The sequence below is a fragment of the Echinococcus granulosus genome (genome assembly GCF_000524195.1).
Source record: "Echinococcus granulosus chromosome Unknown EG_S00029, whole genome shotgun sequence".
In the NCBI taxonomy this organism is placed as follows: Eukaryota; Metazoa; Platyhelminthes; class Cestoda; order Cyclophyllidea; family Taeniidae; genus Echinococcus; species Echinococcus granulosus.
The window spans coordinates 819,123-833,553 of record NW_020170409.1 but is presented as its reverse complement, the minus strand read 5'-3'; the positions used below and the strand labels follow the sequence as shown (position 1 = coordinate 833,553).

The window sequence follows — 14,431 nt, the reverse complement described above, 5'->3', positions numbered from 1 at the left end:
TCAAGTGACTGCGTATTTGCGCAAATTACCAAATCAGCGCATGAGCAACAGCTGCCTCTGTAACAATGTAGTGCATAAATTACATTCAGATTGTCACTTTTCCTATGGTTTTATAATAAACTCATATAAAATAGTTATGAGGTTAAGTACTACCGGGTTTTTCGTCTCTTGCATGACGAATAAAGTCACGTAATCCCCTAACTTGTCGGTTAATGACTACGTCTTGTGCGTAATTACTAGTTATACGCTGGAAACATATGGGGTCGAGCTGCTAAAGCGAATCAAATATTTTACACCAACATCAGGAATGCCTTAATCTTTTTGCGCCGCTCGTCCACATCAGTACGGCAGGTGCGCTCAGACCATTTACACCAATCCACACGCCTCGTCTTCACATTCCTTCTCGCCCCCGAATCCAATAGGAATTTAGTAAACTTGGGGCTGCAAAAGAGCTACCCAGGACCGATTGCTTGCAGTTTTACTAGCGGACATGTTTTCAATGGTCCTTGCTGGTCTGATAGTAGTGACTCAGGTGGATGCGAACAAAGACCCTCCTGACCTACCTCTTGCTGTCGCGGGAACGGAGAACACCCGTCTACTGTGGCAGAGACTGCTTCAGAGCTACGGCCAAATTTGGAGGAGTCGCTTAACTGTAGGCTTTTACTGATATTAAGTTCTGATTCTATGCTTAATAATATCTGTAAATACTAATTTAGGTAGTTTATAGTACTCCTCACTACAGTTCACCAAAGCATGCTAGGCATGCTAAAGTGCATTGAAAAGATGGTCAGTGATCGTGGATGTGAAAAGTTTGCATAAAAATCGGCTTCATGTTGATTTTGGAATAATTTCTTGTTTAATGTATAGCAATATATCTGTTTACCAACTACTTTCGTAGATTTAGCTAAAACATTGTTTCAAGTATCTTAATTTGAGCTCAAAATTTAGTCCGAAATCAAAGCATCATGGGGAATTCTCCAAAGTTTGAATTTTTACATGTTTTGCGTCATAGAGGCCGTTAGTGTTAATGCGTTCTCCCTTGATGGCTTATGGCTAGACAGCCTATCAACATGACCACCCAGGCGGATCGGTATTCAGTGTCTATGCTTGAGGTGAAACGAACTTCAAAGTATAAACGCAAATAAGTAAGGTAGTGACTGCTTTAGATATTGACTATAAATGTGCCTAGCTGCCTATATTGTTCGTCTTATCTTTGGTTAAAAAACCATCAAACCCCAAACTGTCTTCGGTTTTAGATCGTTCCATTAATCTCAGCTATTTCTCATACTGATACCTCCACACCGTCAAAGAGCCTAGAGAAACAGTCGGCATTGCTAGCGGATTCCACCGCGAATCCGAATGATGTCTCTGCAAACTACTCCATTCTACCTTCTGCCTTTGCGTGAGTTTTGGGTATTTTCTTCTACTCCTTTCCAGCGATATCATGTATTATTCATGCTTTGATTTCAGCTCCCGTTAAGTTTTTTCTTGATCCAACGTACCACTTGCATGAATCTTGCAGGAGATGTCCAAAAATTAAAGAAGTGCTGCCCCTACATAAATATTTTTACTTTATTCAATTTTCACCTGTATTTGCATGCATTTCATCATTCATTTTAGACCTCTTGTATTTTACTACAACCTGCCAGAGCTGTCGAGAGACGTAAAAATTACTCTCAGCCTCAGTGACATATCGGACATATTCACAGGGAAACTGCGATATTGGAGTGATATTCGAATACGGCAAAGGAATCCAGGTGTAGCTTTCTTGCAATACGAAACCCTTCTGTAGAAGCCATAATCCAGTTTTATAGGAAAAGACATATATGTTATCCCTTATTAAAATAAGTGAAGCAAACCAATACCACCATCCACCAGCTAAACGGTGTTTATCTTTACCATTAAGGTGATTTCATACCAGAGGGTTTCTTTAGCAAGGGCGAAAACCCCTTAAAAATATAACCGCATGAGCAAGTTTTGTGTATTGAAGAGCCTGACATTTTGCTCATTTAATTTGTCTTTGTGATTTACAGATCTACCGTTCATTGGTCAGCCCATACATCTGATTCTGCGTGATGATAATTGTAGTGAGAACATTGCGCTTACTGAATTTCTCTGCAACTCCTCCGGCATATGGCAGCTACAGTATGGTCTGATGAGCTCTATGCAGGATTTCAAAGCCCCCAGCGGCCTTTCCGTCTATCACACTATCCTACCATCTGGGGGCTTTAGTCTCGTGAATTCCGTGCCCTACTCGATTGCTTACTTCCTTGGTACTGTCCCTTCCCTTACGGCAATTTCGCTTCAACTTCAAAACGGAATTACAGTCAATGTTTCCGGCGTTGAAAGCAATAAAACTAAATCCAAAAATGACAGTGTAAACCCATCTGAAGCTATATATCCCCTAGTCTACACGTTTTACATCATTTTCAGAAAGGATCTACCTGCCACTCCATATAACGTCACGGTACTGGCTAAGGACCCACTAAGGCGCTTTAGTACTGCATGCCGATTGCAAGTTGAACTCTACCGATTCCTTCACTGGTTGACCTCCTCTGAATCTTCTGAGGAGATTTTAAAATTTCATGGCTTTTGTCAGATCAAAGGAGAGAATATGTTGATGGATCTAAGCGAAATGTCCTGTCGCAATAGCCGAGACCTCACTGTATCGGCGGAGAAACTTGCTAACGAGGAAACACATCGTAGAAGCCGTATTTGGGGGCATTTTGTGGACTCGAAGGAGGACTATAGAGACGTCGTTTTCACTCTCTCTACTACAGCCGTAATTCTCTTTGTGGTTTCAGTCGTCCTCACTTACTACCTCTGTTCGCATCGCCATCCCATCTCAGAATACATAATCGACATTGAGAAGATGGATCCGTCTGACAATTCTGACGCCTTTCAAACGTCTCTTCATGATTTTGAAATGAAAAATGCTGCCTTTCTTGAATATGCATTCGAGAACAATTCTGATCGCAATACCTCAAACCCGTACTGTGCCTCGAAGAACTGTGGGAAAAGTGCCATCAACACTTGGGTCTATGCTGACTCAATTCTTTCGACCACACCTGTTAGTGGACAATACAAGGGTGCGGATGTTCTTCTCAAACCAACAAATATCAGGTCAACCATGAAGTTTATGGAGAAGGGTCGTCTGAAGTTGCAGAAGTACACCGCTGTAGACCACGAAAATGTTCAGCTATTCTATGGTCTAGCCAAGTCCTCTGTAACCCAGAATAAAATACAGTGTAGCATCCTTGCAGCACATTTGAAAGGAATGCGTAAAAAACAACGAGGAGCTAGGGTTGTGATGCAGGGTTATTCCGAATCAGATTTTATCCTCCCCTGGATCTACTACATAATCGTAGAGCCTTGCGTCCGTGGGAGCCTCTTTGAGTTGCTTCACAGCGGACAGTACGAAGTCTCTCAATCGATAAAGTTGAATCTGGCTTCGGACATTGCCTCCGGAATGGCCTATCTCCATAGCAAAAAGCTCATCCATGGAAGACTTTCTAGTCTCACTTGTCTATTGGATAGCCGGTGGGTAATTAAAATTGCTTGTTGGCAAAATGTAGAGGAGCTGGTTCAATCAGAGTCCTTTTACAACAAACACAGTGCAAATAGGGGTTCTTCTCGGTGCTGTCTCAGAATCTGCTGGCAACCGGAACACTTAAGACTAGTGTGGAGATCACCAGCTCAGTTAAAAAGCTTTATTACAGCACACAGAAGTGCAAGAACAATAGATAACATTCTTTCGAGGCGGGACCACGCGGAAACGAAGCGGGGCAGAGCCACCGAACCGGTGGACACAGATGCGGAAGAGGGTACCGGGAGTGAGTACGAATCTATGGCATGCGACGTCTATAGTTTTGGAGTGATTCTTACGGAGATATGGAATCTAGAGGTGCCATTTCAGGCTGCACTTGATGTCTACCAACGTGATTACCAACTCGCAGAGGCCATTTGCAACAAAGTCTGCAAACTCTCCATTTCACCGAATATGCCCTCGAAAGTTAGTAAATTTTGGCGCTTATATTATTTTGTAAGGTGGAACATGATGCTGTTTAGTGGTTCCTTAATAACAACCACGTAAAGGTTAAGTGGAAAATAAATTGCAAGTCATTGGTGAAAGAAGAAGAATTTAAACACGTAACAAGTTTCCCATTCGGTATTACGTGCCTCTATTTTGTACATTAACAAAGTTGAGTAAATAAGCTTTAATCAAATTTGTCTTTCTTCAAGACAAACCTTAAAGCTGCCAATTTTGCATAAAACTTCTTATCTGTCACCATAAAACAGTCCGCGAGCATTCAAGACGTCGCATTTGGATCCCCTTTCAGTCTATGAGGTTCTATCTACCAACTTTCAGCTGCTTAAAAAGTGGTAAGAATTTCGTAACAGCTTCCAATGATGCGTTTTTATTGTCAAGCACTTTTTGTTCCCAAATATACCGGGCACTGTTGTCCGGAACTACAGACTTTCGTGTTCATTTTGGTACTGAATGGGCAATCATTTCCACGTAAGGTGTTAAGCGATGAGTGGAGCTAATTGTTGACTCAAGTGATTATTTAAGGTCTGCATCATTCAAAGTAACTGTAATCTGCATAAGTTTTTTGCAATCCTTTTAAAATTTTTTCTTCCTATAGAGTTTCCACAGCATTTACACTTACCTCGGTGTTTGTAAAAAGAAAAATTTTCTCTTGGATGTTCCAAGTCTCAAATGTGCTGGAACGGCCAGTGAGGCTGGCGTGTTTATAATTACATAGACATTTCAGTGCTTTTGTTTTTTCAATCAAGATACCTGAGATTATGGGATGAATTAGAAGTGGTCTGAAACAGGACCATCTCCAGTCGGTACATGCCAATGATAAATGCTGCACCAAGTCATACAGGAGACAAGTGAAGGCTTTGTACTAACTCAGCTTAGTAAATAATCGCGTTTGAAACGTGTTCAGGACAGAAAGGAGTACTTACTTAAAAAGGGACTTCTCAAAATAAATGACACATTTGAAGGTTCCACTGGTTACACATGCAAACCAACTTAACTGCTGTAGAAAACGTTGACAAATAAGATACACCTTCAAGATGTTAAAGCGTTGCTTAACAATATAAGCATCTCAGGATTCTTTCCTTTTGCTGTGTTTCTTTCTTGAAGATACGTGAGGCGACGGAGTCGTGTGTAGACCACTCGGAAAAACAGAGACCCAGTTTTCGTAGCATCCTCAAGACCCTGGCAAGCCTCGTGCCCAAGGAGCGATCTGTCGCCCATCACATGATCCGAGCGGCTGTCGCGTAAGTCTGGCTGAAATTTCTTTGGAGGTGACTACCATCAAACAAATGGCCGCATAATTTCTAGTGCCTACCGCTAAAAGTGGATTTAAGCATATTACTTTGAGGAGTAAGCCGAAAGAGCAAAATCTTAATTTTAACGGCCTAATATATACGATGTTTTTATAACCAGGTTAAGTGCAAAGCTAGGAAATCCACGCTTAGTTCACACTTACCATTAGCAATGAACCAGGTCTTGAAGAAAAATTAAGATTTTGCTTAAAAAGGCGACTAGTTGACCTGGACGCCAGCTGCGCCTTGCGAGAGAGAGAGGTGGCCAAGAGGAAGGCGCATATGTGCCAAAAACTGGACCGACTTTTCCCGCGCGACTACAGCCAAGGGTTGGTGACAGGTACACTGACCCCGTCTACAGTCGCGACGCCGCAGGACGTCCTCCTCGCCGTGGTCAGTCTGGACCAGGCTTTCCTTCAATCCGCCGCGTTGGCAGATGAAACAACTGTAGGTCTAGTTGCTTCCCACTTGTTAATTCAATGAATTCTAATTAAATTCTTGAGCAGGCTGTCGCTGAACGGTCCATTTTCTTATTAAGGTTTTGTGAATAAGTGATATGTAAATTCGTGATAAGTTGGTAGCCTTCGGCTTAAGAGGATCAATGCTGGTGACGTCAATGCAAAAAACTTTCTTCCTCAAAATGAGTAAAACATGATTTTTCTTTCTGGTGGAAAGCTGTATGTAATCAAAGATTAATAACCCAAAATACCCCCTCTTTGAATTTCCGAGCGAAAAGCCTTTTTCTAAATGAAGTAAGTGGAACTCCCTAACACAATTTTGCTATGTTCCCGCTTCATCCTGGAGCCGAAGAGCTATTGTAAAGGGGCAAAACCACCGCATGGAAATGCAGCACCGGCTGAAGAAATAACGGTGTGTTAAGTAATCCACTCTTGGTTAGGTTTATGGTCCATCTGCTGCCGCCATTCTGCCCATTAAAATTCTAGGTAAAAGGGCAATAAAGGAGTCAATATTCACTGATCGCTACTTTGGTAAGACAAATTTTCCTTTGAATTGATAGAATTAACTTGACCTTATAATCCATTCAAAAGTATTTTCCCCTTTACCCTTAGGGGCTTCCGATTGAGATCAAGTAAAAAGTGCACAAAAGTACTAACCATTGTTTTTTTTCCGCAATTCAAAGCTCTTTTATTTTCTAGTTACCTTTGAAGCCTCACTTTGGTTGTAGGTCTTGCACGAGCTGCAGTGCTTGAAGCAGATCGCCGAGAAGCACGCAAACGACCCTCTGTTGAGGTGTTTGGCGTCCCCTGGTGAGTGGCAAATCGCCTCTTCGTCTTATCACACTTGCACCTGCACTTCGCCTGCATTCATACCGTTAACACGGTTACTACCATCAACACGTTTATGGCAGTTTATGACAGCCATTTTAATCTACTTGTATCGCAAACTGATCGGTCGGATTTTCCATTGAACCAAAAATTACTTTTGTCAAACATTTACAGTTTTTAAATTTTGAGTTGCATAGCCTTGAACAGAGTACTGGAACAACTGGACTACTGTGGTCAAGCTTCCTCCGAGACAGGTTTTAGTATCGGTAAATGGTAATATAGAAAATTTCCTCTATTTTAGACACCAGCATAAATTATGGACAAAAGGCATGTGCACAAATGTTATTGAAATAACAATTCTTCCATGGAAACGTTCACACTATTTCATACGCACTGTGATTTGGGAGAAAAATTGCGTTTGAAGCTCGCCGCCAAATGGAGTATCATTTGCTTAATGACACGGGTGTAGACTGCCAGACGTAATGCAGTGGGAGACGGGACAGCTTGGCGAATTAAAGTCATAATCGAGCAACGAGGAGTAGGATTGGAATTAGCCACCAAGAATTATTTTATCAAGTACCGTCTGTGAAGTAAATACAATTGTTCATTTCTTGTTTCTGCCTGCTTCAAGAAGCGCAGCCATTAAAGTGACACAAATGAAACAGTCGAAGTTGCCTTAGTACCTCCTCAGAGTATGATGTTATGGTAAACCTTATGATATGGCCACAAGAGCAAGCACGAAGCATTGTTCTCACCAGTTAAGTGATAAGTAAACTTTCCTGAAGTCTGTCGTGATTTTGAGTTCCGCTAGTCTGTTTGAATGGGCATGCCTCAGACCTTGTGTGAATGCATTCAAACAATGCAAGTCAAATTACATTCGCCTGAACCAAGTAGCAAATTACGACATGGTAATTCAAATCTGCGTTGCTAGGCTATTAAGGAGTTTTTATTCACTACAGTCTTAAAAAGTCTGGTCATTTTTTCCCAAAGTTGCAACGACGCAGCAGGGTAACCAGAACAGTCGAAATTGCTACCACGATTAAGGTTAAAAATCAAAACTACTAGGACTTGGGTTAACACCATTTTGCAAAATATTTGAAAATTTCAAGTTGGACTTTCTCGTTTACAAGTAACAAGTGAACGTTCGGCTTTTTATCATGTACATGCTGTCACTCCGAAAACAGGCGGGTTCGAAAACGACGGCGTGTGTTTCGTAGCCATGGTCCACGGGGACGTGAGCACGCCTGGAATGGAGGAGGTGAAGCTGATAGTCCACCTCCTTCGAGTCATCTGCCAAGTGGAGCGCGAATTCACCGCTGCCAAGGCATTTCATCCCGCCTCGCATCCTAAATTTTGTGCTGTGCTGCATCGTGCTAAGGCTATTTCCGGACCACTAGGCGCCTACCTTCCCTGGTCAGTGGGGCTACAAAGTACTACTTGCTTGAATAAAAACTCTCTCCGAGGCACGCTTGGATAAAACAAGTTTTATAACGTCACTTAATTAAAGCAATTTTTTGATTTATCCGAAAGACTGCTTTTAGCTGGAAATTTTCTTTCAATGCTTGCAGAGTGAGAGTTCACAAAATTTTACTTATGAATTTCGAAACAAGGAGGTTACAAAAGTTCTTAAGTTAATATTTTAATAGTCTTATTTTTGTGGATGATGTTTTAAGGTCTGCTCAAAGGGCATTTACCCCCAGGCACGTGACCATGACATCAGTTGCTTTCATGGAGAAATCACTGAAGATCCCGCTGTAAATTCGGCTATTTTTATTCCACTTTGTGGGTTGCCAAAGTTGAAGGAACCAATAAAACAGCTAATTTACAAGAAAGAATAGCTTCTTCAAAATGGGAAAGCAAAACTCTACCCTGTGAGACATAAATGTATTTGAACCGACCCCACTTAACAAAGTTTTAAATTGTTGAAGGCAAGAAAATAAAATCTTATATTTTTTTTGTGTTAAATAGTCAATTTGTTTACGGAAGTGCGTTGGAGGATGTTTTGGAACTCAAACGCTACGCGAAGGCAATGGAGGTGGTGGTAACCTCCGAAGTCACCACGAAAATTAAATATATTTTGAAGGAATTTAAGGACTACGCGCTCACAGAAACACATAAAGTCCAGCTTTGGGTAAGTTAAAATGCAGAACTTCCAGAAAGGGAAACCTCTCACCATAAGTGGTCGCGTATATGTGCTTCTGAAAACATTTCCTTGTGTTATTAGGCTGAACCAAAGGCAATTTTAGGTAAACCACAATTTCAGAATCCAATTTTTTATCACTCTAGTAGTTTGCAGAAATCATTCGTCATCGTTGAGAAATTTTTCAAGGTATTTATTTCTTGTTTTAGGGGACCAAGCCGTTGCAGCTCTATGTCCTTCGCTAATACCCTGTTGAAGGTGGTACCGAGTTCACTTTATACTTTGCAACAGAAGGCAGTTGGATTTTTTGGTGGAAGGTCACTAAAATTTTGGAAGTTCACACATCATTCATCTTGCTGATTACTACTGAAGTACATAGGGTGCTTTGAATGCAAGTTAGTTTTCTGCCTAAGCTGGACAGGTCGTAGCAACACCCATCCTTAGGCACACGCGTCCTCCAAAATGATGTGGCATTAACTGCAATTCACTAGGTCGAGACATCCTACTTCGTAAACTCGAACACCTGAATCATAGTTGTTGCATTTCAAGCTTATTTAAGAGAACGATTTGCTATCTCAGAAAGATAAAGTTAAAGTCATGGCGATGGAAATACTTCTGTTGAAGTCTAATAGGCTAATTTGAGAAATTCTCTGTTCTTATATGTAAGAAATGAAGAGTGTATGGCAAGCGGGAAATTAAAAAAGACAAAGAGCAGTCTCTTATGCTTACTACTTAATTGAGCGACAAACAGGAATTATTGTTAGTAAAGCAGTAATTTTGTTTACTTTCGGGTATTCGTAGGGCGATATCATTTGAATTTGAGTTAACTAAATAAGATAAGCGGTAAGGAGTCAACTAAACTCGGAAATAAGTAAAATTTCAGGCGAGAAGCGGGCTGCATCTTGAAATAAAATGGCAATTTGTTTCTAGCTTGAAAGGTAATGAGCAGAGGCGACGGATATAATTAGCAAACAGTGCCACTCAGAGCGGTTCTGGCGTCCATTTGGATGGATAATTAAATGGGATTAGGCTCCGCCAAAAACTTAGCAAGTTTTTGTGTATACGCAGAAAGTGCTGACGCTATCTCTGTCAAGTAAAGCAATGTACTTTGATAGCTCACTTTGATGACAGGCATAAAAGTGATTCCCAATCTTCTCAATTTTAGTTGCTAAATCATGAAAACGACGACTTAATTTAATCCATTAAACTCAAAAGCTTTTGCTCAAAGAATAAGAGAATAAACTAACATAGGCTAAGTGATAGATGTAAAACCATACTAAAAGCAAAATAGTGCGTAACTTTCTGTTTCCTTTTGAAGTTAAAGGCTTAGTAAGGCTACATTCCCACAAATCTTTCACCGTTGAAATTCACCACTGGTTTATAGTTTAGTGTATTATCAGAGTACTTTCACTATAAATACAAAACTAAGCAAAAAAAGTCGTTCCGAAATTAACCCCTTTAGATGTATTAAAAAAGAAAGAAAAGCAACGTTTATTAAAGGAGGATAAAGTAATCACAAAGAGGCCCAAATTGCCATCAATAATGATTCAAAACTTCCTGAATGTACAAACGCAACTGTGGAAACATCTTTAGCCTTTAGCAACGCGAGCATCAAAAGATAGGTTTTTCAGTGATTGCTTGCAAGCATCAATTGTGGAAACGCAAGCTCCGATTCTTTCGAAAGTGTTCATAATGTCAATGCCAAGCTCTTGTGCCTTATCATCAATTAGCTTTTGCTCATACAAAGCTTGCGACTCAAGCTCACTAAATAAAAAGTTAATCTAAGTGATAGCAAACAAGACAACTTAGTATACCCGTTCAATAACGTATTCCCGACAAGCGTGAAGATTTTCCCAAAACGTATTTCTAGAACTTTCCAAATGTTGCATTAGTTCACTGGATCGGGTTTCAATATCGCTCTTGAATAATTCAAAATGATCTGAACAATTGGTTGGCTCATCCATTGTAGCAATCTATAATAAAGTAGCTAGGTTATGGCTGTGGTACCAAACAAAATGAGTAGAAGACAAGGTTTGAATTAAGGTCTAAGGCATTTATCATGGGATCTCAACAAAATCAGAACTTTCTTGTACAAACTTATGATTTAAAGGCGTCAGAGGAGTTAAAAGAATCTGGGGGAAATCCGGCAAAAAAAGGCAACGAAGCATGTGGACGCGCGACAAATCAGATGTTTATCGAAATAACGAACAAAGTCAAATTAATGTAAACAAAATTGACTTAAATAAGTCCATGACAATGACTTTGGTAGGACCAGCAGAAAAGCAATTTGGAAAAGATGCCACACCTGTGATTTGGTTGACGAACAGCTCAATAATATGCGAAAGTAGTAAAATGTATTTGCGTGTTGAGTTTAGAGTACACAAGCTATCACCTTCCTTCTTAAAAGTAACAATGTGATTAATAATAAATAAGCGAAAAAGTGGGCGGATCTGTTTCCATAACATTGTATTCCATAGTTCCGGTCTGCCAGAAATAACCAATACTTCATACGGTTTATCACGTAGTATTAAACGTGCATGATAAGCATTCACTTATTTGCTATAAATACTAACTTACTTGCAATGCCTAATTTTGGCACAATAATCTTCTTTAATACATTGTTTCTGTATGTACCTAACTTTCATTATCCTTGATCCATTATTTTCAGCTTAATTAATTTGCAACTGATCATACTAAAACCATGTAACAAACATTGGTTTAATAAGCTGAATTGAGTTTTTAGACTTGATATACATCCCGACTCATTGCTTTTATTATTTGCCATTCTCCTATTTATTTCAAGCAGCTCATTTATTCCGCGAATCGCTGATTTGCCAGTTTCAGGGTCACTGGGGTGTTTGTTGTGATGCAGAGTTTAGTGAGTGCTATTTTCAAATGTCGACCAATTCCAGACATTTTATCCCCAACATTTACCAGCTTTACAGCACAATGCAGATTCTACCCAACGCATATATCTATCGCTCCTTATCTCCTAGATCGTACGAAACCTGCTGAAGAGGTACTAAAGAGTTTGACTTCTGATGATGCCCAAAGGCTTGAGTATATTAAAGCCGAACATAATATGCTTATCGCTAGTGGTAGACCTGCGCCTCCGAACCTATCTGCCCTGGATTATCTGGAGCTCTTGTGTTGTGCCTCTATCAGTGCTCGGAATCGCTATTACCTGTTTCGATTCAAGGTGTCAAAGAAGAAGGAAGCTAGGAAGGCTAAACTGGCCGCAAGAGCTGTGAAGGAGGTACAGGAATATTTGTGTGTTTTTATCTTTAGATGCCCAGTGAACTGACGCAGAAAAATCAAATTCTGCGCTTAATAACTTCCAGTCCGGTTCGAATGCACTATGACGATTGGGTGGTGGCCGAACTCCGCACCGCTGACGATTCTGCTCAAACCCTGGTTTTCGATTGTTCACATGAAAGCGAAATGCGCATCATGGATCAGAAGAACCTTGCACGCCAATTGGCAATGGCTTTCGCACACAATCGAACGATCCGACCTTTCCCCTTTCACTTTATGTTCACGAGTCTCATACCCGGAACTAATCAATATCGCTTTTTTGAGGAGGCCTTTGGTACATATAGTTCAGTGAGTTTCGTTGAGTTATTTGGTGGAGTTCATCAAATCCTTCTGCTTAAGGTGATTCAATTGATGTGCTTTAATTGATAGGACAATTTTCCGAATCTGCATTCGGAAAGGCTTGGGGGTTTGGATAAATGTCCCTTCACGGTACGATCGGAACACTTCAGTGAAGTGATGAGGGGTCGCAAACTGATATATCTCAGCCCGAATGCATCCTGCGCCTTTGAAAATGGCGAATTCGATCATGATGCCGCCTTCGTCGTTGGTGGCATCGTTGACAAGGCTATTCGCCGTCCCGTCACCTATGCAAAGGCTCGTCGTGCTGGTGCGTTTTTCTGATTTTATCACTTGACCTGAGGCGTAGCTCCATCTGATCATTTAAAGTGAATCTATGAACACATTCCAAAGCTGTTATCTTCATCAATGGCGGTAATTGCGTTTTGCTGCATTCATGTCATTATTATCGAAATATAACTAATTACGCCTATTTGGTAGTGTTTATTTTTTCTGTCAATCTGATGTCAGAAGCATCACATTTAATGATTGTAATCGTTAACTTCCTTACTATTGCGGAAGACTTTCTTTGCCATTAGACTGCTGGGTCAATTTTTCATATTCAAGTCAATATATGTTCCAATCAATTTTCAGGGGATTCAGAGGTTTTATTTTCGTTTTAGGCCGCTTTGTTTTTTTGGATTTTGTTTATTCTCCTCAAAAAAAATCCTAGATAAGCCCCTTTGGTCACATTATATTTGCTTCGGATAGGTCTAGATTAAGGTTTACAGGAATTTTTGTTCATGTTTCTTGACTGACTGGGTAGAGTTATGATGTCGTCATCCCTTTGCATCGTACTGCGAGCATTAACGCGCTCCCATTACTTACGGGATTCTACTATTTGATAATGGGTAGTCGGTAACTTTCTTTTGTTTTCAGGCGTGCAGTGCATGCGGCTTCCGTTGGAGCGGTACGTGCACTGGCGCTCGGGCAGCAAGACTCTAACGTTGGTGACCATTCACGCCATTCTGGCCACAGCCAAGGAGACAAATGGGGACTGGAAGACCGCTTTGGAACGAAACATCCCCTCGCGCTTTCTTCGAGAGCACGACTCCGTCCAGAGAGACATCAACAGGCTATTCCAAAGCATCTGATCTTCCTTATTCGCACTGTCTATTATTGGTTTCGAAATGTTGTCTCTTGTACAGGATTGTCAATTTTGGAGCAATAAATCAACCTGCTAGTCTCAGTCAGCGTGTCGCTGGGTCCTAGCTCTAGTAAGTTATTTCAATTTGACACTGCTCAAAACACTTGAAACGGTCTGGTACGTATTGATAGATTCTAAGGTAGGTAGAGTTGTTCTTTAAGAAATAGTAAAATAAATTGGAAATTTTAGTAGTAGTAGCATTAGTGTTATCAGAGAATCGTAGAAATCCGTTTGGTGATTGTCATGGTTCTCACATCGACTAGCAAATCGTTGAAACCCATTAAATGTGATTTTTGTGTGCCGTAAACCAATGAGGTCGCCTTTATTATCTCCACGTTTTTCTCCCATTTCGAACTCGGCTCCAAATTTGTAGAATCTTCTCGTAAAGTTAGCGCCGTATTCGGTGAAAGCGTCATCCTGAAGAAGTAAGTGGTACCACTGAACACATCACTCGATAGCGATGTGTCTAGAACAACTTCCAGTAGCGTAATGCTTAACACTTACGTCTAGACCAAACGTGAAGGTCGTGAGAGCTGGGCAACCGGACCCCACTCCCACACGCCATCAAACGGTAGTGGGTTCATACTCTGGCAATGTGTCCTCCACTTATCTCATTGTGTGAAAAGTAGCCTCTTCGATAGCTGATAAACTTGGTTAATGAAGGGAAATCACCTTTGTGTTACAACATCAATGTCTATTAAGGCAATACACATCTATCTCATTGGTAAGCTGCAAACCATCCACCCACTCACTCACTCACACACATCCACTCACTACTCACCCCACACCTCTGAAGCACCAACCCAGCCCAGAAGGCACGACTTACTTTGTGTGTGCAGCACAGAAGACGCACTCATTCAACACGAC

General features: G+C 40.8%; 3 protein-coding genes across 3 annotated transcripts; 2 read left to right on the top strand and 1 right to left on the bottom strand. All coding sequences in view use genetic code 11, as the record gives it.

The window, feature by feature from the left end:
- Positions 1 to 490: 490 nt before the first annotated feature.
- EGR_04611 (Resact receptor) lies at positions 491 to 9,011 on the top strand (the record flags this gene model as incomplete). Its single annotated transcript, XM_024493860.1, has 10 exons — positions 491 to 652; positions 1,257 to 1,402; positions 1,621 to 1,757; positions 2,034 to 4,012; positions 5,156 to 5,292; positions 5,556 to 5,787; positions 6,527 to 6,608; positions 7,811 to 8,039; positions 8,595 to 8,757; positions 8,976 to 9,011. 10 exons carry the CDS (start codon positions 491 to 493, stop codon positions 9,009 to 9,011), a joined length of 3,303 nt encoding a protein of 1,100 aa, XP_024351788.1.
- Positions 9,012 to 10,355: 1,344 nt separating this feature from the next.
- On the bottom strand, positions 10,356 to 10,730 carry EGR_04610 (hypothetical protein; the record flags this gene model as incomplete). The annotated part of the gene is made up of 2 exons (XM_024493859.1): positions 10,356 to 10,547; positions 10,581 to 10,730. 2 exons carry the CDS (start codon positions 10,728 to 10,730, stop codon positions 10,356 to 10,358), a joined length of 342 nt encoding a protein of 113 aa, XP_024351787.1.
- A 902-nt stretch (positions 10,731 to 11,632) lies between these two features.
- EGR_04609 (Mitochondrial ribonuclease P protein 1) lies at positions 11,633 to 13,511 on the top strand (the record flags this gene model as incomplete). Its single annotated transcript, XM_024493858.1, has 4 exons — positions 11,633 to 12,022; positions 12,055 to 12,369; positions 12,451 to 12,688; positions 13,297 to 13,511. The coding sequence occupies 4 exons, from the start codon at positions 11,633 to 11,635 to the stop codon at positions 13,509 to 13,511; spliced, it is 1,158 nt and encodes a 385-aa protein (XP_024351786.1).
- Positions 13,512 to 14,431: the final 920 nt, after the last annotated feature.